Below are 25,803 nucleotides of genomic sequence, written 5' to 3' on the forward strand. Positions count from 1 at the left end.
TCACTGGTCCGATCTTGATATGTTTGACCTTGACTTCCACACTGGGACTTTGACTTCCACATTTGGACTTTGACTCATTCACTGGGACCTTGACTCCCTCACCGGGACCCGATCACTATCCAGCTCACAGAATACAAGGGAGGTGAGCGGGAACTCAGGACTCGCTTTTCAAATGAGGCTAATGGCATCACCTTGCATGATCGATGCACATTTCAGAATTCCTTGGAGGGGGGAAGGGGAGATGGATGACGACAGTACCGACCACCCGTCACATTTCATGGTCGATGAGCAAGTCACGCCAATCTTGCGTGGTGGAAAGGGGGAGGGGGAGATGACGGCTTACACAATTTACAATTTTCATTATTCTTGATAGACTCAATGTGATGCCTTTCCCCTTGCAATTGATTACCCGAAAAAAATGACATTCTCTAGTTACAAGAATCACTGTCCACAACCTCTCTCAATACACTTGCATCGAAAAAAAGAAAAACACTAAAAATCATCGTGCCTCACATGACTTTGCGCATGCGTACATTATACTGACCATAGGCACATTCCAACCCGCTTGAGATTTTAATATTATAAAGAGACTTAATATTAATAAAATACAGTAGATAAAAAATGACTTAGCATTCTGATCACGTTCACATGGAAACAGCCATACCCTGGCCACACTTTCTCACTAAACCGGACTTTTGGTCTTAAAATAGACATGATACAACTCATTATCACTTCCGGGCACTACATCCGCCCATACACTGGCCATGCATATAATCCTACTCGCTCAAGATTTTAGTATTATAAAAAGACTTAATACTAATAAATTACAGTAGGAAATAAAATGATTTAGCAACTAGGTAACTTAATCTACATTCTGATCACGTTCACATGGAAACGACTATACCCTAGCAACACTCATTAAACCAAACTTTTGGTCCTAAAATGAACCAGATACAACTCATTATCACTTACGGGCACTACATCTCTCTCTCTCTCTCTCTCTCTCTCTCTCTCTCTCTCACACACACACACACACACACACACACACACACACACACACACACACACACACACACACACACACACACACACACACACACATACACACATACACACACACACACACACAGCGTAGTAAACCCTTTTCCTAATTTGGTTTATGATATGCAATATACTGTACTATTTCTTTATTAGTTGTTCGGACTACATGTAATTGGAGAGGTGCTTGAAGTATAGAAACCCCTAGCTGGCTGTAAGCGAGAGTATGGAGGGTACTGGGTGGGGATATGGGGTTGGAGAGAGAGTGGGGGGGTTGGGTGGGAGTGTGGGACTATGAGGAAGGGAGGAGGGGATACCTCTCCATCAAGTGGTGTTACAGACACGGAAAAGGAAACGAACTTATTCCGAAGTCTGTACAACCTGACTTCATTATGTACAGTCCTGGCACTTACAAGAAGGTATTTACACTTTGACTTCATTACATACAGTACTTACACTTATAAGAAAATATTTACAACTTGATTTCACCATGTATAGTCCCTACACTTACTAGAAAATATTTACAACCTGTCTTCACTATGTACAGCACTGGGTGAGGCACACAGGCAGAGTGAGCATGAGGTGGGGAGCGAATGGGTGTATGGCCTTGACCACCTGGGGCATGGTGGAGGAACAGCTAACATTCATGCCTGCCAATTTGTACCCACAAATCTTGAATAAGCAGTCACAGTGAACGTTTTAATTTTAAGCCATTTTAAAACACAACTGGTGCTGACCGCAGATTTTCATCAGACCGTTTTAAAACGGCGCTGACACACGGCGGGTTAAAATTTTTCAATTAAAAATTGACACAAAAACTTTTGAGATACAAGATGTTAAAGCAATTGGATGATAGTTTGAGGGTTGGGAATGGTCACCCTTCTTTGAGACTGGCTGAATGAGAGCAAACTTCCAGCAAGAAGGAAAGGTACAAGTTGATAGACAAAGGTGAAAGTGTTTGCCTAGGCAGGGTGTAAGCACAGAAGCACAGTTCTTGAGAACAACAGGAGGGACTCCATCAGCCCCATATGCCTTGTTAGTATTCACGCCTGTGATGGCAGAAAATACATCAACTGAAGAAATTTTAATGTCAGCCATGAGGAAGTCAGAGGGGGGAAATGATGGAGGAACAGGGAATCGCTAAGGTGAAATTGGAGGAGAAGATCTGAGCGAAGAGATCTGCTTTATCAGTAGAAGAAATAGCTACAGAACCATCAGAGTAGAAAAGAGGATGGAAGGATGATGAGATAAAGTTGTTAGAAAGGTTTTTGGCAATGTGCCAAAAGGAGCGGGAAGAATTCGACTTGGAGAGTTGAGAGCATTTAGTACGGATAACTATTTTTTGCAGAGCGAAGAACAGACTTAGCATGATTCCAGGCAGAAACATAAAAAAGATGTGATTGAGGGATGGGTTGTCTGTGGTACCTTTTATTGGCCCTCTCCTTGTTGTGGACAGCATTAGAACAAGCGTGATCAAATCAAGGCTTTCTTGCAATAGTCAGTGGATATGAGAAAGGAATGTATGCTTCCATGTTCGAGAGAATAACCTCCATAATGGGCAAGGCACACTCAGATGGCTCCCGCCCATGGAAGCAATAATCGTTCCACGGAAGGTCAAAGAGGTGCTGCCTGAGGGCCTCTCAATCCACAGCTACAAAGTACCACAGATGACGTTTCCTGGAGGGTCCACAGGCCGCATTGGAGTGATAGGACAGGATAAGGTGATAAGGTTGTGATCGAAGGAGCCCAACAGTGAGAAAAGATTAACCATGTAAGCAGAAGGATTAGTTGTAAGGAAGAGGTCAAGTATGTTGGAGCTCTCTACAAAGCAGTCAGGGATACAGGCAGGGTGCTGTACAAGTTGCTCAAGGTTATTAAGGATAGAGAAAATGTAGGCTTGTTCACCAGGTGGATCAGTGAAAGGAGAGGAGAGCCAAAGGTGGTGATGAACACTGAAATCTCCTAGAATGGAGGTTTCAGAGAAAGCAGAAATGGATAGAATGTGTTCCATCGTAGAAGTAAGATAGTTGAAGAATTTTTTGATAGTAGAATTAGGGGATAAGTAAACAGCGCATACATATTTAGTCAGAGAATGTCAGGAAAGCCGAATCCGTAGTGCAGACAATTCTGAAGAATCGAGTTCAGGAACACGAGAGCAAGAAAAGTTGGCTGCATGTACATACAAAAGAGCCACCTTTGGCTTTGAAATTAGTATAGAGAAAGTATGAGGATACAGTAAAGGGTCTGCTGTCAGTTGCCTCAGACAGCTGAGTCTCAGTTAGGAAAAGAAGATGAGATTAGAGGAGGAGAGCTGGTGCTCAACAGAGCAAAAGTTAGAGTAAAGGCCACAAATGTTGCAGAAATGAAGAAAAAGTGAGTGACAGTGGTTCCAGGCAACTCGAGTCGTCACCGGGAGAGGGGCGGAAGATGGGGGCATTTATGGTCCCCCCCCCTCCTGGGGACTCCGAGGCTATGTATTTCGAAACCATGATTTCTTTTTGAATTTTGGAAAAGGAAGTGTAGTGTGTACTGTGCATGTAGTTTCGTGTTGATAGAGAAACTTGTATTACAGAGCATGCTGGCCTACTCTCTGTGTTAATGAGACACACAAAAGGTTCAGCATATGGGGATGGTATGCAACTAGTCCCGAGGGCTGATGAAACAGGAGCTCCAGCTCTCCCTGTCATCAACTTTCCATCCATCTTGGGAGTACTGCCCTGCTCGACTGGTGCTACAGTCTACTCCTAGTAATGCAGGGTTTGTGTAATATGCCACCCCGGGGGTAGTAGGTCGTCCTATAGACGATGTAACAAAACATCCTGGTAGACTGCTTAACGTGCCAAACTCTGCAAAACGTTTAACAGCCAGCCTTGCAAATTTCATAATCAACGCTAAACAATAGCTGATTCTGCACCATGTCGCCAGCGCATCATTTATCCATCCCATCCCAGATTCCAGGCACACTCCACTCTCCCCTACCCCATCACTCGTCTCCTGTAGAGGCCCCCCCCCCCTCACCAGCCAGACCATTATTGCCCCCTCCTCACCCACCTCCTTTCGCCTGTCTCCCAGGCCCCCCATCCTGCCTCCTTTTGTGGCGGCACATCTTATGAAACTGCGTCGATTAAAGAGGTCTACCAGTTTCAGGTTCACGGTCAGGGAGGAGGGGAGTCACGATAATTTTGTGATTATTATGAAAGGTGTAGGAATGCAAATAATGTTATAATGGCTTATACTCTGGCCGTCGGTAAATGTATGGTTCGTGATGTTTGTCGAAAGTCACCCTTACGAAGCCTGTGTGTTTCATATGAATGAAATACGAATATGTATGGTGTGAAACTATTTTATTACCATATTCAAAAGACAGTGTTATTTTCAAAATATTGTCTGGCGGGACATTGTTTATATACAACCAGTAATTGCGCACAGCGGTAAAGATAATTGTGTTTCGATTGTCCTAGCGACTGAACGAAACCTGAAGTTCCATACCTATCAATGTTACCAGGTGTGGAGAGCATTACACCACCTCGCAGGTGGACGGGGTTTTTCTGTCTGATATGTCTCCAACTATAATCTAGGGTAACCCAAGTCCTTGTGCCAAATATAAATGACCTTTACTTGTTATTGAAGGTGATATACTCATTTTTATTCTAAAAATTGCCTATTTGAAATTGAAATATCTCAGAAACTAATTGAGACACAGCTGTTTAGTTCAAAAACCTATGATAAATATGTTTGGTGAATAAGTTTGGCTTAATATTTTGCCACTTAGCCTAGTGGGAAGTTCAGAACTCAAATCTACTCAGTTTTTTCCCTGAAATACGTTTTAGAGAAAATCACAAAAGCTTTAAAGCTGTAACTTTCCAGATATATAGCTGTGGTCCCTCTAACTATCTGAAGGGAATATGGTTACGGTTAAGGATGCAGTTAGTTAGTTACTGACACAAACGTAAATTTTACACATACGTTCTTCGACACCTTTGTCTTCAGACCCTGGTGATTACACAAGAAATTACTTTATGGTCTTGAAATCGTGTTAATATTAAACAGACCTTATATATTGTGATAGATCTGGTAGCTTTATTATTTTTAGGATTGTTGTTTTTCTTTTATATACTGTAATATGAAGAAAAGTATTAAGAAATAATAGTAAATAATCAATATATATATATATATATATATATATATATATATATATATATATATATATATATATATATATATATATATATATATACAGCCTCTGTGGTACAGAGGTAGAGTGTGCGTTTCGTACACGGGTGGACCAGGGTTCGCGCCCCGCTAGGGTAATAAACTTTGGGAGTGTTCACACGGCCATGTACTGCACTGGCGGACACAAGGGGTGCTGTGGTTGAACCAGTGTCGCTTACTGTATAGTATGTTTGCATCCAGTCGACTTGCACGGGCCGATTACACTTGGTTCACAGACTACACACACATCCAAAGCCACTCCAGCACTACAATTACACTTTCAAGCACTTCTCACCTTACATACAATCTCTACCAGACAGCCTAAGCCACTTCGTAGAGAGACATTAGCTGTATCGTCCCGATTTCGGTCGGGATAGGCCGGTCCTGCAGTGGATACTGCTGCTGCTGCTGCTGCTGATATATATATATATATATATATATATATATATATATATATATATATATATATATATATCATCATCCGGACCTCCTTTCCCACCCAAGGGCAGGGTGAGGAGTAGCAATGTCCAGACAGCCCAAAATTGCCCAATCCAATGGGCCACGCTTCCATTCACTCATCATTCAAGCCCCCGGAATCCTGGCTCTATCAGATACGCCAAAAACATTCACCACGTTCTGTAGCTTCACACATCGTATCCGACAGAGTCAATCCAGAAGCTGCCACGTTAAAATGGGGTGCCAAAAATCCTTGATCATGCATATCTCCTCACAAAATTCATCCAGCCAGCTCGATCTCCTGTCAGTTCCCTAGCCTCACCGACTTCCAAACATCTCTTCCTCACACATTCATCCACCATATCTCTCCACCTTCTCCTTGGCCTACCTCGCCTCCTCCCTCCTTCGAATTCGCTCAGATATACCTTCTTCACCATTCTATTGTTATCCATTCTCTCCACATGACCATACCATCTCGGTACGCTCTCTTCAATTCTGGTGTCCACCGACTTCCTCACTCCGCATCTCTCACGAATCACATTATTTCGTATCCTATCCACCTTCTGAACTCCACATACAATCTTCAGCAGTCCCATCTCCACTGCTCTTACTCTTGACTTTTCATTTTCATGCCACACCATAGTCTCACCTCCATATGTTAAAGTTGGCCCTAACATTCCTTCATGTAAGCCTCGTGCAGCTGCAACACTCAAGCCTCTGTTTCTTATCAAGACCTGCATTGCACCAGCTACTTTTCTTCCTTGTGTCACTCTACTTTCAACTTCTTTTGCACATTTTCCTCTCTTTTCTATCACTGTACCCAGGTATTTGAACTCTCTCACCATTCCAGTATCTCTCTATTCACTGTAACATTGCACTGGGAGTCACCTTCTCTCTCAATAACCATCACTTTACTCTTTTCTACATTTACTCTCAAGGAACGACGCTTACAGACATCAGCAAAACTCTGCACTAGCCTACCAAGTTCTTGTCCGGTACTTGCAAGCAGTACTGCATCATCAGCATACAACAAATTTGAGATATTCCATCCTTCACCATTCATTACCAATGCCATCCCTCTCTCCATGACTCGTGTTTTCACTTCTCTCTTCACCCCATCCATATACTGTATACATTGAACAACTATGGGGACATCACACAACCTTGTTGCACACCCACAAGGTTGATATATATATATATATATATATATATATATATATATATATATATATATATATATATATATATATATATATATATATATATATATACTAAAATGAATGGGGTAGGAGTAAGAAAGCCATACGTATCTGTAAAACAGTAAGTGCGGTACTGTAAAAAACTTAACTAGTGTGGAAAACATAACAGTTCACAGGAAGCCATGTCACTAATCGAAGGGTTAAAACGATATTGGTACAAAGCTTCAATAATGGGAAGGTTCGTGTCATTGCTACTACCACCAAGAACTGTGATGTGGGAATGAGAGAAAGGATGGTCGTGTTGTTGTGAGTGGTCCCTTATTGCTGAGTGTTGTGGATTGGTGATTAACTCGCCTGTTCGAACTGAACGACCTATGTGTTCATGGATTCGTGTCTTTAGGTGTCTTTTTGTTTTACCTATGTATGCCGCCCTACAACTGGCACACGTGAAGAGGTAAACAACGGATGCTTGTAAGTTTGAGGGAATGGTGTCTTTTTCCTTGAAAATACTCTGGATAGTTTTTGGGGTTTTAAACAGAACTCTATGTGACAGATGTCGGAAATGTTCAGCTGGAAGTTTTTAAAGCTTGTTCCTCAGTGTGAAGCTAAGGGGTCCCGTGTGATATGGGAAAGTATAAAATGTTTTTCGGAACAGTAATGACTTGGACCTTTGAAGCCGTAAAGAATTTATTAAGGGTCTTACCAATGTACGTTTCGGTGACTCTTCTGGGGAAACGATTTTTAAACAAGAAAACTTTAAGAAAATTAAGTTCCTTATCAAGGAGAAAATAATTCGAGCATAACTCATATGCTCTATGGTTAAGAGTGCTGACTAGATTCACCTTTATAGCTCAATGGGAGGAATGAGTAAAATTTCATGCATAATCCAGTGAAAGTTTGCGTCTTGTATAAGGTAGTTTCAAAACTATTGTCCCTACGGAGAGTATTTATATCTAAAAATGCTAAATTGTTATTACTTTCTAGGTCACAGGTGAACTTGATGTTGCCATGCTGAAAATTCAAATAACTAAGAAACAACGGGACATGATCAGTAGATCTAAAAACCAAAAAGGTGTCATCAACATAACGACGACAAAACCAGGGTTTAAAATCAGTAGGACACTCAGGCAGCCAACGCTCTTCGTGGTAGCACAGGAAAGCATTGGCTAGTGTAGATCCTAAAGGTGATCCCATGGCAACACCATCACATTGTTTATATGCTTTATTGTCAAATAAAAATATGCCGTCCTTAGTTGTCAGTTCCAGAAGTTTCTTAAACTGACTGGAGTCAAATCCATTACTGTTATGAGTACTGGAGAATAAACAAAAATGTTATTATTACAAAACCGGACAAAGGCAATGATGTGGTACTATTAAACAAAGCTTCTTATTTGCAGAAGATGTTAGATATTTTAGGTGATCGTACAAAATTTGTGCCGTTAATGGAAGACTTATTCACAGTAATACTCAGGTGTGAAGATAAAAGCACACTAAACAGTAAGAGCATCATTAGTGACTCTGTTTTTTTCACAACTGTATGTAAGTGGTTCAAAACCTGGCATACGTTATGGTCTTCCTAAGATTCATAAAGGGGGTGTCCCTTTACGTCCCATCCTTTTTGCTATTGGTACGTGTAATTACAGCTTATCAAAATTTCTTGCTCCATTGCTATCACACATTACCACCAATGAGTATACTGTGAAGGATTCTTTTAGTTTTACTAAAGAGCTGATAAATAAATCCTTCGGTGACTGTGTTATGGACAGTTTCGATATCAAGTCTCTATTTACGAACATTCCTGTTGCTGAAACTATCAACATTTGTTTGGATCGTTTATTCTCCAGTACTCATAACAGTAATGGATTTGACTCCAGTCAGTTTAAGAAACTTCTGGAACTGACAACTAAGGACGGCATATTTTTATTTGACAATAAAGCATATAAACAATGTGATGGTGTTGCCATGGGATCACCTTTAGGACCGACACTAGCCAATGCTTTCCTGTGCTACCACGAAGAGCGTTGGCTGCCTGAGTGTCCTACTGATTTTAAACCCTGGTTTTGTCGTCGTTATGTTGATGACACCTTTTTGGTTTTTAGATCTACTGATCATGTCCCGTTGTTTCTTAGTTATTTGAATTTTCAGCATGGCAACATCAAGTTCACCTGTGACCTAGAAAGTAATAACAGTTTAGCATTTTTAGATATAAATATTTTCCGTAGGGACAATTGTTTTGAAACTACCTGATACAGGAAGCCAACCATCACTGGATTATGCATGAAATTTTACTCATTCCTCCCATTGAGCTATAAAGGTGAATCTAGTCAGCAATCCCACCCATAGAACACATGAGTTATGCTGGAATTATTTTCTCCTTGATAAGGAACTTAATATTCTTAAAGATTTGTTGTTTAAAAATCGTTTCCCCAAAAGATTCACCGAAACGTACAAGACGTCGGAATAAGTTCGTTTCCTTTTCCATGGAGTAAGGTGTTTGTAACACTGCTCGATGGAGAGCTATCCCCTCCTCGTCCCTTCCTTATAGTCCCACACTCCAACCCAACCCCCCCACTTTTCTGTCCGACCCCATAACCCCACCCTGTACCCTCCATACTCTCGCTTACAGCCAGCTAGGGGTTTCTGTACTTCAAGCACCTCACTAATTACGTGTAGTCCGAACAACTAATGAAAGAATAGCACAGTATATATATCATAAACCAAGTTAGGAAAAGGTTTACTATACTGAGAGAGAGAGAGAGAGAGAGAGGGGGGGGGAGAGAGAGAAATCTGCTGTGATTAAATGTTGCGGTAGTAGACACCTTTTTTACACACACACACACACACACACACACACACACACACACAGGAGGTACAAGGAAAAGTTAGGATGTTAATGACTATCCAGTCCATACCGTGGAGATACTTCTTGTTTGCCTGGGAATGCATATCCAATTCACATTTATTCTAGTTTATGATCCTGCCAATGAATCCCTTAAACTTATTTACTGTAGTGTTAACAACGTCCATGTTGAGTCAGTTCCATGTGGAGCAGATCTTGCACGTGAAAAAGTGTTCACGTAATTCTACTGGTATATTTTTTTCATTTACAGCTTCCAACCATGATTGTGTGCCGAGTCCGTGTTAAGAGTAAGCAACTTTCTATGTAATGATTGTGAAACCAATTCAGATATTAAACACTTTAATGAGCTGACCTCGTAGTCTACGAGTTTCTACTAAAGTCCCACAGCCCTCAGGCGAACCTGATACCTTAGTCTCCTGAACTCTTTTTAAGTCGACGTATGTCTTTTTCAAGCAACCAAAATTCCACAGCAACTCAGGAAGTGGCCGTATTAAGGAGATATAGACTGTGAGAACAATCTCTTTATTCCGAGAGAGAGAGAGAGAGAGAGAGAGAGAGAGAGAGAGAGAGAGAGAGAGAGAGAGAATGTAAAATTATGTCAGATGGAGAAGAGAAAGAGAGGTGGAAAGAAAAGTCAGATGGAAAGGATGGGACAGAGAATACTGCAATAGAGAGAGAGGGAGAGAGACTTGGAATGGTAAGAACAATCAGGAGAAATACTGATAAAAAAGTGAGAGAAGAAACTGAAGCACACGCGCACGCACACACACACACACACACACACACACACACACACACACACACACACACACACACACACACACACTCACAAACGCAAACTTTCTGAATATCTGTCGACCTATCTGTCTGTGCCTGTCTGTGTACTGCCCCCTCTCTCTCTCTCTCTCTCTCTCTCTCTCTCTCTCTCTCTCTGGATCCTTTGTCTCATCCCCAGTTTCCTTTTCTCTCCTTCACCCTTTTTTACAGCTATCTGCTCAGTCCCTACCTTCCTCCCTCTCTCTTTCCTTTCCTTCGTCTCTCTCCCCCTATATCACTCCCTGCTTACCTCACTCATCTTTTTTTCCTCCCTGTGTCACAACTTTGTCTTACTTTTTTCAAGTCAGATGTCTTATCTTTTTTTCTCCATTACTCTCTCAGTATTTCTTTACTTGTACTAAATCCATTTCCTTCACTGCTTTCTTCCACCAGTAATAACTGCATGCTCTTTTTCTCTCTCCTCTCTCCGTCTCTCCCTGTCACCCGAAATCTCTTCTTTCATTCCGCTCTTCCCACTGTCGTTCCCTCCCTCCCTCCCTCTCCCTCCCCTTTCCCTTCTTAACATCCCCCCTCCTCTTTCTTGCCTTAAAAATTAATATATTTTCTTCCCACCCTTAGTCTCTACTTTCTTTCTGCGAATTTCTCTAATTTCTCTGTTTCTCTCCCTCCCTTTTTACTTGAATGCTACATTCGTTCTACTCAGCCTCAATGCTTTCGTTTTATCCTGCTTCGTTCTTTCCCTGCGTCCTTGCCAGAATAACACACTTTCTTCCTCCTCCCTGTTACCTTGCCTCCTTATCTAATTTTTCACATTATCTTTCTAAGTATTCCATTCCGTAGCTCTCTTTCCCACTTTCTCTTTTTGTTATCCCCATTTCTATGTTTGCTCCATTCCCATTTTCTCTCAGCTGACTCACCTTTTGTCTCTACTTCCCTGTCTCCCGGCCTTTCTATTCACATCTCCCTTTTCTCTTTCCTTTCACACTGCTTGTATCTCACTTCACCTTTCACTGTCTCTTCTTCTTACTCTCTGTCTCTTAGCTCTCGTTCTTCTCTCATTGCCTCTCCCCTTCTTATTTTCTCCGTAACAGTCCTCTAATTTCTCATTTTTCCACTCGCTCTCCCTCTCCGCCTATCACTCACTGTCTTTTAACTCTGTGTGTGTGTGTGTGTGTGTGTGTGTGTGTGTGTGTAAAAGAGGTGTCTACTACCGCAACATTTAATCACAGCAGATTTCTCTCTGTCTTCCCTCTCTCTCTCTCTCTTTCTCTCTGTAAATGAGGCGTCTACTACCGCAACATTTAATCACAGCAGATTTCTCTCTCTCTCTCTCTCTCTCTCTCTCTCTCTCTCTCTCTCTCTCTCTCACTCACTCACACACACACACACACACACACAGTGTAGTAAACCTTTTCCTAACTTGGTTTATGATATATACTATACTATTCCTTTATTAGTTGTTCGGACTCCACGTAATTAGTGAGGTGCTTGAAGTACAGAAACCCCTAGCTGGCTGTGAACGAGAGTTTGGAGCGTACCTGGTGGGGTTATGGAGTCGGAGAGAAAAGTGGGAGGGTTGGGTGGGTGTGTGGGACTGAGGAAGGGACGAGGAGTGGATTCCTCTCCGTCGAGCATTGTTACAAACACCTTAGTCCGCGGAAAAGGAAACGAACTTATTCCGACGTCTGTACATTAATAAGTCTATCTATCTATCTATTGCCAGACGCCATAATCAGACCATTAATAAATTCTTTACGGCTTCAGAGGTCCAAGTCATTACTGTTCCGAGAAACATTATATACTTTCTCATAACATACACGGGACCCCTTAGCTTCACACTGAGGAACAAACTTAAAAAACTTGTAGCTGAACATTTCCCACAAGTGTTTAAAACCCCAAAAAATATCCAGAGTATTTTCAAGGTAAAAGACACCATTCTGCCACACAAGCATCCGTTGTTTACCTCTTCACGTGTGCCAGCTGTAGGGCTGCATATATAGGTTAAACAATAGGACACCTAAAGACACGAATCCACGAACACTTAGGTCGTTCAGTTCGAACTGGCGGGTTAATCACCAATCCACAACACTCAGCAATAAGGGATCACTCACAACAACACGACCATCCTTTCTCTCATTCCCACTTCACAGTTCTTGGTGGTAGCAGCAATGACACGAACCTACCCATTATGGAGGCTTTGTACAAATATCGTTTTATCCCTTCGATTAGTGTCATGGCTTCCTGTGAACTATTTTGTTTTCCACATTAGTTAAGTTTTTTACAGTACTGCACTTTCTGTTTTACAGATACATTTGGGTCTCTTACTCCTACCCTATTCATTTTAGTTTTTATTAATAATTGGTTTACGAACACAGTATTATAATGGACTTCGTTTTTGTACTATCATGTTTTTAGTCTTGTTTTGATCGTTATAACATATAAAAATCTTAACTGTGTATATTTCTCGATTGCAGATTGTTCTCTAAAGATGGAATAAATATTTTCCGAAACGTCAGCAAATAAAGACCCTAACTTTGGCACGATGCTTGTGTTCTGCCTTGTGATCCTCTTCCTATTACGGTGCGATTTCCACGCTCCAAGTCTAGAGCTGCGGTCATATATATATATATATATGTGTGTGTGTGTGTGTGTGTGTGTGTGTGTGTGTGCATGTATGTGTGAAAGTATATTATGTGTGTATGGGTGTATGTATGTGCATATATGTGTACATACATGTATTAATACATACAGTATGTACATATGTTTTCCTTAATGACAATTGGCCTCAGTGGCTAATAGGCAAAAAAAAGTAAACATGGCGAAGCTTCCTTACTGCGGCAACGCACTTAGAATAGGCAACTAACTAGATAAGGTTAGTGAAAGTAGAGGTAGTGAGGAGGGAGGTCAGAAGCTTCTGACCGCGCCTCGTCACTGGGCCGCTTTTGATTGTGGACAAGAGGATAACAAAAAATCATATATCCGAATCACAGTTCATAGGCAAGTCATAGTGTGAATAATTACATTATAGTGATCTACTGTAAAGGGCACTTATATCTGTTGCTCCTAACCCCGACGACAAAGTAGTTACCTACAGTAAGCAAACATTTTTTCAGTGTGCATTGATTAGGTTTTTTTTTTTTTTTTTTTTTTTTCTGAGCTCCTTCCTCATATGACTGACACAGATCCATTAAGCCATGATTTTCCTTTGTTTATCAATGCAATCTGTGAAATTTATCTTCATGTAAAGTATTCCTATGCAGGAAAACAACAGAAGAAAAGTTGCAAAACTCGTCAGACCCATAATTAACTGATTCTGTTTAGTGGCCTATAAACATGGAGGGAAACCTCCATGCCTGTAAGTAATGTACAGTATACAGAGTAAATTGATGATGCAATGAACAGCAGTGAATGAACGGATGAATTCATAAATCATGTAACATTCAGTCCGAAAGTTAAACTGTATCAATAAAAATATACTTATATACCAAAAATGGATGAGGAAATGGAAAATATACGTTTAAACACTTGGGTAGTGTGATGAGTAAGGATGTATGTTTGGAGGGTGAAATACTTGAAAGGGTACAGCAAGGAAGAAAGGTTGCTGGTTTCTTGAAAGCAGTGATAAGAAACAGGGAAGTGAGCATGGAAGTGAAAAAGTTACTACATGACAGTATTGTGATACCAACTCTAACGTATGGAAGTGAAGCTTGGACGTTGTTGGATGGATGCAAGTCAAGAGTGAGAGCAGTGCAATGAGTTATTTGAGAGGAGCCTGTGGAGTCACATGCTGAGACAAATTGACAAATAAGGATGTGAAGGAACGTTGTGGTGTGGATATGGATGTGATAGGAAGCGTTCAGAGAAACACACTGAGGTGGTTTGGCCATTTGGAGAGGATGGAGAGTCAGAGACTGACGAGGAGAGTGTATGTGAGTGAGGTGGAGGGGAGACACAGAGAGGGAGGCCAAGGATGAGATGGAGGGATGGAGTAGAGAGGTATGTGAGAGAGGGGTGTGTGAGTTGGGAGCAGGGCAGTGAAATGGCGGGGGACAGGGCGACGTGGAGGCGATTTGTTTGTGGCCACCCAGTATGGGATTGAGGCGTCTGGCAATAGATAGATAGATAGAAAAATGGCTTCCTTTATTCGTTCGTAATGCAATATAAATATTAAATGCTTTTAATTGGGTGTAGTGGCGGTCTGGAGCACACACACTACCCCCTACCAATATGGTGGCGACCAGCCCAAGCTGGCTTCCTTCCCTACTGAGCCGCACGCCTGATTGCCGCCTCCACTCTTATTATACCTCCATGGACAAGAAAGATATTTTGAAATGCTTTGGCCTTGTGGAGAGGAAGAAGAATGACAGACTGACTTGAGGTTATGTGAGTGAAGTGGAAGGAGAAAGGAGGAGGAAGAGATCAAGGAAGAGATGACGGGATGGAGTGAAGGTATATGAGAAATGGGTGTTTGAGTTGAAGGAAGGGCAGCCGATGGCAGAAGACAAGGCGAAGAGGAGACGATTTTTTTCTGATTACCTTATATATATATATATATATATATATATATATATATATATATATATATATAGATAGATAGATATATAGATATAGATAGATAGATAGATAGATAGATAGATAGATATAGATATAGATATAGATATATAGACATAAATAAATATATATATATATATATATATATATATATATATATATATATATATATATATATATATATATTTATTGCCAGACACCTCAATCCCGTTTGGGGTGGCCACAAACAAAACGCCACCACGTAGCCCTGTCCCCCGCCATTTCACTGCCCTGCTCCCAACTCACACCCCCATCTCCAATATACCTCTCCACCCCATCCCTCCGTCTCATCCTCGGCCTCCCCCTCTCTCTTCTCCCCTCCATCTCACTCACATACACTTCGTCAGTCTTTCACCCTCCATCCTTTCCACATGGCCAAACCACCTCAGTGTGTTCCTCATAACACTTCCTATCACATCCACATCCACACCACAACGCTCCTTTATATCCTCATTCGTCAGCCTGTCTCTCCATGTGACTCCACAGGCTTCTCTTAAATAACTCATTTCCACTGCTCTCACTCTTGACTTGTGCTCTTCCAACAATGTCCAAGCTTCACTTCCATACGTTAGAGTTGGTATCACAATACTGTCATGTAGTAACTCTTTCACTTCCATGCTCACTTCCCTGTTTCTTATCACTGCTCTCAAAGAACCAGCAACCTTTCTTCCCTGCTGTACCCTCCAAACCTCCATCCTTACTCATCACACTACCCAAGTACTTAAACGTACTCACATTTTCCAATTCCTCACCATCCAACCTCTCTGTACATTCACTGACTTCACCTCTCTCAAAGACCATCACTTTACTCTTCCCTACATTCACCTTTAGATTCCGTTTCTTACACACTCTCCCAAACTCATCCACCAAGCCTTGCAACTCCCCTTTGTCTTCACTCAACAACACAGTATCATCTCCAAACACCAGTACAGGGAGTTTCCAAACACTATCCTCTCTCACCAGGGCCACTCCAACATCCACTACCTTACCTTGAACCTCTTATTACCCTATCCATGTACAGATTGAACAACCATGGAGACATGACACATCCCTGTTTCAACCCAACCTTCAAAGAGAAAAATTCACTTAGTTCACCATCCACACGCACTGCAGCCTTAGCACCATCATACATACTCTTCACAGCATTGAAGAACTTCCCATCTACTCCATATATTCTTAATACTTTCCACAATCCTTGTCTATCCACCCTGTCATATGCTTTCTCCAAATCCATGAAAGCCACATACAACTTCTTTCCCTTCTCTAGAACTTTTCCACTAAAGATCTAAGAATAAATATCTGATCTACACAACCTCTTCCCTTCCTAAAGCCTCCCTGTTCTTCTCCAACTATCTCCTCTGTTCTTTCTTTAACTCTGTCAATAAGTATCCTACCATACACTTTTCCTATTATACTAAGAAGACAAATGCCCTTCTGATTACCACACACTTCTTTTTCCCCTTTTCCTTTGTACAAGGGAATAATTATACCTGACTTCCAATCCTCCGGGACTCTATCTTCCTCCCAGGCCAATCTGCACATCTTCCACATCCATTCTACTACTATCTCTCCCCCATGCTTCAGCATTTCACCACACACTCCATCAATTCCTGGGGCTTTCCCCAATTTAACTTTCTTCATTGCTTCCACAACTTCTATCCTACTGATTTCTTCCTGTCTTCTCACCTCCCTCCTTCTCCCAGCCATTCCCCAGCCACTTATACTCGCATTACTTCCATCCTGGATGTTCAACAATTCCTTAAAGTGTTCTCTCCTTCTGCTCTCTATTTCTCCCTTCTCCACTATTAATCTACCATTTTTATCTTTCACTCCCCTGCTAACCTGACTTCCACCCTGTCTTACTCTTTTCACCTCTTTCCAGAACATTTTCTTACAGTCCCTCCACTTTACACTCAAATTCCTTCCAAATTCCTCATCCACTCTCTTCTTACTCTCTCTTACTGATCTTTTCACCTCTCTCTTTCTTTCTACATATAAATCTTCCGCCTCTCAACTTCTTCCACGCCCCTATTTCTCATCCATTCATTGTATGCTTTCTTCTTTTGCGCCACAGCCTGTCTCACCTCTTCAGTCCACCACGCTGTTCCTTGCACCCCCCTCCGTCTTCTCTTCCTTCCACACACCACATCACATGCTGCACATATTTCTTCTGTAAATATCCTGCACACACCTTCCACGTCCCCCATCTGCTCCAATTCATAGTTGCCCAATCGTTCCTCCACTTCTCTCTTATACTCTGCCTTTTTCTCATCGTGAACATGTGGGAACACTTGAGCAGACATAACTCACTCTGCACCATCTTAACCCATTGACGCCCAGTGTCCTCAGTATAGGACGGAACTGGGCATGCTCAAAAGTTAATATAGAAGGGAACCCAGGGGTAACGACCTATTAGCTTTGTGACTATGAACCGATAGGCGAAGGGCAGTACCTTTAGCACCCATCCTGTACAATCCCTCACACAGGAACTCTGGGAGATAATGGGTTAAATGTCCACCCCCACGTAGAACCGAACCCTGGTCTGAAGGAATGGTAGATTTAGTCCCATATTATCGCTGCTTAAGGATGTTCCCTAAGACCTTTTTCTTAGCGATATATTTTTGGATGTGGCCAGCTAATATCATTTTGTATGTTATTTATGCAGAGTACCGCGATATTAGAAGGCTTTGTATATCATGGAAAAGGGTAGTAAGGTGTAAGAAACAAAATAAATCGGTTAGGAACGGCGTTAGGTAGCTTCCTTAACCGATGATAAAACGGGCCATATACAGTCGAGTCACTGTAACTCTAGTAATATTCCACCATTTTACTATATTTTACTTTAACTTACCATATTTAATTTACTTTATTTTACTTTATTTTACTTTCTTTGTTTAGTATATTATTTTAATGTATTCAACTTACTTTATTTTACATTATTATATTTTACTGGTTAGTAAGATTGTTGAATGTGTGCTTTGTGAAAGGTATGGTGCCAATTGACTGGGCAAGTGCTTGTGTGGTTCCGTTGTATAAAGGCAAGGGTGATAAGTATGAATGTACTAGCTTTAGGGGTATAAGTCTGTTCAGTGTTCTAGGTAAGGTGTATGGTAGAGTGTTAATTATGAGAGAGAGGGTACTGAGGGAGTTATTGGTGATGAGCAGTGTGGTTTTAGGAGAGGGAGGGGATGCGTGGATCAGGTGTCTGCGGTGAGACAAGTGTGTGAAAAGCATTTAGCGAAAGGCAAGGATGTGTTTTGGGCATTTATGGATTTAGAGAAAGGGTATGATAGAATTGATAGGGAGGCTTTGTGGACTGTTTTAAGATTGTATGGACTTGATGGTAGGTTACTAAAAAGGGGTGAAAAGTTTTTATGTAAATAGTAGAGCGTGTGTAAGAGTGGGAAATGCTGTTAGTGATTGGTTTCCCGTGAGAGTGGGGCTGCGACAGGGATGTGTGATGTCGCCTTGGGTGTTTAATATTTACATGGATGGTGTTGTAAGGGAGGTGAATGCAAGAGTTTTAGGTGGAGGTCTGAGTCTGGTAAATGTTGATGGTGGAGAGTGGAATCTGAAGCAGCTGCTGTTTGCAGATGATACTGCACTGGTGGCTGATTCAGAGGAGAGATTGAGACAGTTGGTAGAGGAATTTGGAAGGGTGTGTGAGAGGAGGAAATTGAAAGTAAATAAGAATAAGAGTAAAGTGATGAAGTGTACGAGGTTGGTAGATGGTAGGGGGATGAATATAGTTTTGAATGGCGAGTTGCTTGAGGAGGTAGAGTGTTTTAAATACCTAGGGTCACATGTTGTTGTGGATGGAAGAATAGATGCAGAAGTGAAGTTTAGAATAAATGAAGTAGGAAAGGTGCTGGGAGGAATGAAAAAAGTGTTTAGATGTCTTTCGCTTAGAATGGATGTAAAGAGAAGGCTGTATGAGGGTGTTGTGGTACCGACTGCGTTATATGGGGCTGAAACATGGAATATGGGTGTAGCAGAGAGGAAAAGTTTGAATGTAATGGAGATGAGGTGTCTGAGGAATATGTGTGGAGTGACGCGTATGAATCGAGTGAGAAATGATGAAGTGCGAAGGAGAACTGGAGTTGTTCGGGAGATGGCTGGTAGAGTTGAGCAGAGGGTGTTGCGATGGTTTGGGCATATGGAGAGAATGGATAATGAGCGACTGGTGAAAAAGATAACTACATCTGATGTGAGAGGTGTAAGGCTGAGAGGAAGACCACGAATAGGATGGATGGACAATGTGAAGAAAGCGCTAGATGCGAGAGGGATGTCTGTTGAGCAAGGAAGAGTGGCTGTGCGTGACAGAAATAAATGGAGAGAAACTGTGAATGAATAAGTGATGACGCAGCCCTGAGGGGATATTCTCCCGCATTTGGTCTGATCAGCTAGTCAGGTCAGGTGCAGGTAAGGGGATGAGTCTGTTATGATGTGGCAGGGGTAAACCAGCTCTGCTGTCGGGCCCTGCTGCGGATGTCACTGATTGCATTGCGCAGTTGACCCTTGTGCGGTGTGGTGCGGTGAGGATCTCTCCGTTCTCCCCTTTGGGGCTAAGATGCGAATGAATGTGTTTGAATGGATGAGTAAATGGGGAGTGTATCGTCCTGTCTCGGCTACCTCCCTTTTCCTTGGGGGAAGCAGCCTAGGTATATAGATAGAGAGATAGATATTTTACTTAATTTTCATCCTTGTTGACTACCCATCCTTAAGCTGGCAGAGGTTTAGTCGCTTTAGTTCTGCCCATAGATGAGTCTCCGTCACGTTGCCTCTGAGATGACAGTGGCCAATATGTTGTCAGCGTGACGTAGCCTACACTGTCAGCGTGATGTAGCCTACACGCCATGGATTAGAAGGGAAATTTATGATATACTCTGCACTGTTGTTGCTGTGGTTGTTACCTCCGGCAACAAAGTTGAAAGAGGTTATTTATTCATCTTTGTCTGTTTGTTTCTCTGTTGACACAATATCTCCAAAAGTTCTCAATGGCCATGAGCCAAGAAAGAATTGCTAAAATTTGGGGGAGGATCCGGATCCTACATATTCCACACAATATCTTCATGGATCCAGATCAGGATCCTTTTTAATGGCAATAAATTGGTAAAGGTATGCTCTCTCTGAGTGCTTTCTAGTTGTTGTTGTTGGTGGTGGTGGTGCCGTAGTTGTTTTTGCTACTGGTACTGTTCAGGTTGTTGTTAGAGGCTCACCTGGACGTGAACCCAGTGGAATGTAGGGGAACCTTTCTTTCTCTTGCAATCCACCATCCACCATCCTCCGATCGAAGTTAACCCCTCGTACGCCATGTCGGATCAGATTAACCCCTACACATTTTTAAAATGATGCCATTTAGCCACTTATTATTTTAAGGATCTGTCGAACAATGACTTTGTGTGTCGTTGGCCAGTGTATAAGCACACAGCACTTGAGTGGAAAGACTCTTATAGTTCAAGAGTTAGGAGGGCGCAAACTTCATTTGAGGGTGGTATGGTACCCCCACCAAGCATCCGTAACTTTTATTTTTTTTCCAGGTTTTATTGTCCATGTCACTGAATATTGAGATGCTGTATGGTCAGAAGGGGAGAGTCGTAGAAGATCCTCCCATTTCTGATACTGATAATGACACCTGCAGTGATTTACCTAATGTTAAAATCGTTCAGGGGTTATCTGGTTATAAATATATCAGTCTTATTTATGTTTATGTTTACATGATTTGTAAATCATTCAGGGGTTTTCTGAACATGAATGTCAATCTTACTTTCTGAACATAGATTCAACCAAATTTTTTGTGTCATTTTATTTTCATATTGTTGCCTTTTATTCTATAGTATTATAACTGGTAATACATTTATTTATTTTGTTAAAAGTATGATAAATGAATAAGAATGATATAACCTAAAAATGTATGCCTCATTATTCATTGACAATGCTGGGCTCTAACCTTATGACCAACAGACACGTGTTCCCTACGTGACAGCAAGTGGGTTGGCAGAGGATTAGTGCCCATACCCGGAAAACAACTAACTAAAAATACGAACAAGAAGCCTCGGACCAGGACTAACAAACAGGTGACGACCAAGGACCGAACACAGAACAGAGTATGGATTGTAAGGGGTGTGAATGATGAGGTGAAAGAGACAGACTGTCCAGGTGCTTGAGGATGCAAAATTGAATGTATGTGGAAGAACCGAGACTAAATAGAAGGTGAAAATGTGAGAGAATAGGAGTATGGATGAGGTATACGTGCAGGAGTAAGTGAGAATGAGAAGGCTAAAGAAGGACTGTGTATTGCTGTGTGCAAGAGATGAAAGGAGAATATAAGAGAGTACGGATCAGTTTTGCAGAAGGATTGTGTGGGAAGATTAAAAGTTGGACTACAAATGTGGGAGACTGTGTGTGTGTATGTGCCAGTGCAAGATCATGCAAGTAGAGTGAAAGATGAGTTCTGGAGAAATGTGGAAGTGTGCATGGAAATGTTTGAAAGGAATGAGAGAGTTTTTTATATATAAACGGAAAAGTAGGGAATGTAAACGTGGATGGAGTAGTTGGTGAGGGGGTGTGCTTGCAGAAGTAGCTAAGAATGGCAGTGCTCTAGTGGACGTTTGTGCAGGGAAGGGTTGGTGACAGCCAATACCCTCTTAGACACAAAATGATCCATAGGGATATGTGGCGGGTGATTAGAAGGGTGGGTGGTGAACTGAATGAATGGAAGGCGATGACTGATTACGTATGTGTGGATGATAGAATGAGAAGCTGTGTAATGGATGCAAGAGCATACAGAGGTTGGAGGAGTGGGCTTTCTGACTACTACTTGGTGATGGTGAAAGTCAAGGTTCAAATGAAATGGAAAGAGAGGAGGAGCTAGTGCAAACAAGGGGAGTAGGAAAGTTGCAAGAGGATGGAAAATGGAAGAATATATGACAGCAAAGGAGGAATAATTAGGTAAACATAATTCGGAGCAGATGGGGGACATGGAAGGTGTGTGCAAGATATTCACAGAAGAAATCAGTGCAGCATGTGAGGTGGTGTGTGGGGTGAAGAAAAGACAAAAAGGGGTGCAAGGAACAGCATGGTGGAATGAAAATGTGGGACAGGCTGTGGCACTAAAGAAGAAAGCATATAGTGAGTGGATGAGAAACAGGGGAGTGGAGGAAGTTGAGAAACGGAAGAGATAGGTGAAAAGATTAATGAGAGAGAGAAAGAAGAGCGTGGATGAGAAATTTGGAAGGAATTTGAGTGTAAAGTGAAGGGAATGTAAGAAAATGTTCTGGAAAGAGGTAAAGAGAGTTAGACAAGGTGATAAAGAAGTTAGTCAGGGAGTGAAAGAGAAATATAGTAGATTGCTAGTGGAGAAGGGAGAATTAGTGAGGATATGTAGTGAACACTTTAAGAAACTGTTCAACTTAGAGAATGAAAGTAATATGGGTATAAGGTGCTGGAGAATGGCTGGGAGAAGGAGGGGTGAAAGAAGAAAGGAAGAAATCAGAAGGATGGAACTTGTGGAAATAATGAAGAAAGTCAAAATGGGGAAAGCACCAGGAATTGTTGAAGTGTGTTGTGAAATGCTGAAGCATGGGGGAGAGATAGCAGTAGAATGGATGTGGAAGATGTGTAGACTGGCCTGGGAGGAGGGTAGAGTCCCTTGGGATTGGAAATCAGGTATAATTATTCCCCTGCACAAAGGAAAAGGCGAAAAAGAAGTGTGTGGGTATCATAGAGGCATTTGTCTTCGTGTAATAGGGAAAGTATATGGTAGGACACTTCTTGACTGAGTTAGGGAAATAACAGAGGAAATATTTGGAGAAGAGCAGGGATGATTTAGGAAGGGAAGAAGTTGTGTAGATCACATATTAATTTTTAGGTCTTTAGTGGAAAGGTTTCTAGAGAAGCAAAAGAAGCTATATGCGACCTTCATTGATTTAGAGAAAGCATATGACAGGGTGGATAGACAAGGAATGTGGAAAGTATTAAGAACATAATTTTTGGAGTAAATGGGAGTTCCCCGTGAAAAGTATGTATGAGGTTGTTAAGGATGCAGTGCGTATGTGCAGTGAACTGAGTGAGATTTTATGCGAAAGACTGAAAAAGGGATGTGTCATGTCTCCATGGTTGTTCAGTCTGTACATGTATGAGATTATAAAAGAGATACAAGGTAGGGCAGTGGATGTTGGAGTGGCCCTAATGAGAGAGGGCAGTGTTTGGAAACTCCCTGTACCGTTGTTTGTAGATGATATTGTGTTGTTAAGTGAAGACGAAGGGAACCTGCAAGGCTTGGCAGATGAGTCTGGGAGAGTGTGTATGAAATCTAAAGGTGAATCTAGAGAAGAGTAAAGTTTTGGTCTTCAAGAGAAATGAAGTCGCTGACTGTACACTCCTTGGTTAGTGTAGTGAGTAAGGATGGAAGTTTAAAGGGTGAAGTGCTTGAGAGGGTACAATAAGGAAGAAAGGTTGCTGGTTCTTTGAAAGCAATGATAAGTTACAGGAAAGTGAGGATGGAAGTAAAAAAGTCGCTTCATGACGGCACTGTGATATCAGCTCTGACATATGGAAGTGAAGCTTGGACTTTGTTGGGGGAACACAAGTCAAAAGTGTGTGCAGTAGAAATGAGTTACTTTAGAGGAGTATGTGGGATCACATGGAGAGACAGACTGACAAATGAGGAAGTGAAGGAGTGTTGTCTGTGGATATGGATGTGATATAAAGAATTAGGAGAAATGCACTGATGTAGGCTTGGCCATATAGATAGGATGTAGAGCGAGAGACTAACGAGAAGAGTGCATGTGAGTGGAGGGGGAGGCGAAGGATGAGAAGGAGGGTTGGAGTAGAGAGGTATATGGGAGAGCGGGGCTGTGAGCCGGGAGCAGGGCAGTGAAATGGCGGGGGAGAGGGCAACATGGAGCCGATTTGTTTGTGGCCACCCCTTACGGGATTAAGGAATCTGACAATAGATAGCTAGATAGATAGGTTATTCATTACATGTGCCAACTTTCAATAATTCTGGAGAAAATAAAAAATAAAATACTTTCATTAAAAAACACACAAAACACAAAAATAGAACACAAAAGAGTCACATGATGGATTGGCTACATGTGTCGTTTTCTGAGCAACATATGTACAAAATTTAACATTTGTAACTTTGTGCATATGGCAGAAATCCAAAAATTACGTTGGTGTCTTTTAAGACCGTACATGGCGTTCTGGGTTATGTTTTTTTCACCTGGCGTACGAAGGGTAAAGGAGAGAGATGGCTGCCTGCCTGACAGTGTCAGGGTTGGGATCATAGTGTGGGTAGCTGGCGCCACTCGACTTAGGTGTTCATCCACCCTCCGTGAGTTGGTATGTAAAATGAACCTTGGGTAACACGTTGGGGAAATAACATGAAGGGGAGATAGGAGGGTAACACGTAGGGGAGGTAACACGTAAGGGAGGTAGGAGGGTAACACGTAGGGGAGGTAGGAGGGTAACACATAGGGGAGGTAGGAGGGTAACACATAGGGGAGGTAGGAGGGTAACACATAGGAGAGGTAGAAGGGTAACACATAGGGGAGGTAGGAAGGTAACACGTGGGAGAGGTAGGAGGATAACACCAAGGGGAGGTAACTGCATAACCTTCATGAGGTAGCCTTGTATAACAGGGCTATAGTGGATAAGTCATCACACTTTCAAAAGCCTAAGTTACGGTGAGATAAGCATTGTGGCTCTGAGTCTCATCGAGTGTATTCACCACTTTTACCTTAACACTCTCCTGTAACTCATTAATATAAACTGTTATTCTTAAAATAAGTAAACAACCATGAAGAAAGATGTGCCATGAAGTCTTTTTTTTACCTGGAATCCGAACCTTAACCCGGACTAGACGACCTGAAAGGAAGAGAGATCTCGGCTTCCTTGTATCGCGAGATTGGAAGAGGAGTTGACACTTTCAGACGCCTGGGACTCACTCCGATCCTCATTTAATCTCTGGATGTTGACAGGAATATGAAATGGATGTTCTCATACTCACTCAGTAATTTTCGAAGAAGGAAAAGATTTGGAATCAGTAAAAATTCGATCTTCCCTTCATAGCCGGGTTGATGGAGTTAACAGAGACTTTGCTTGAAACTGCTCAGGATGGTCCATGTACAACGCAACCCAATACTTGTGTGTTGCAGGGACGGCTTAGTCAGTGCTACCAGTATTCGCCCTGCATCATTTTGTACTTCCCAAAACACTGTTCTTGTTTTATAGTGTCTTTTATTTATTTATTCTTTATTTCTGTATCTATTTACTTCATTTCATTGCACAAATGACTAAATCTTCCAGAAAACAACTACACTCTTTTTTCCTCTTACTAAGACTGAAATCGTCATGTTTCCAGTTTTAATCCTGAGTTGTAACAGTTTGACACAAGAATATGGTGCTAGTCACGAAGAAGTCCATTTGTGAAAGGATTTAGAGCCATAGTATTCTCTTATTCTGCCTCTGAACTATGTGAACTAAGGTGTTCAATGTAAATAATCAATCCTAGTAACTTAAAAGGACGTAAAAGTACATTATGAGCCGTCCTTGCAAGACACAAGATTGACGAGTGCAATATACAAACCACGCGGTACTTGTTATGAAAAAGGACATCACCGTAAAAAAGGAAGATAAAGGTTTGGTTTCTCTCCTTACCTAAATTGT

The 25,803-nt window shown here is 41.7% G+C and overlaps 1 protein-coding gene across 1 annotated transcript in view; it reads right to left on the bottom strand.

Moving 5' to 3' along the window:
• LOC145396228 (cytochrome P450 2L1-like) overlaps nucleotides 1-25,803 on the bottom strand; it is a 54,628-nt gene that overhangs the window by 26,655 nt on the left and 2,170 nt on the right. Inside the window, exon 2 of the mRNA XM_080269661.1 lies at nucleotides 25,795-25,803. This exon is cut by the window's right edge and continues 125 nt beyond it. Within this exon, the coding sequence (XP_080125787.1) occupies nucleotides 25,795-25,803 (9 nt within the window). The remainder of the gene's footprint in view (nucleotides 1-25,794) is intronic.

This window comes from Coenobita brevimanus, chromosome 35, assembly GCF_032717465.1.
Source record: "Coenobita brevimanus isolate Jiangsu-jjx chromosome 35, ASM3271746v2, whole genome shotgun sequence".
Taxonomy (NCBI): domain Eukaryota; kingdom Metazoa; phylum Arthropoda; class Malacostraca; order Decapoda; family Coenobitidae; genus Coenobita; species Coenobita brevimanus.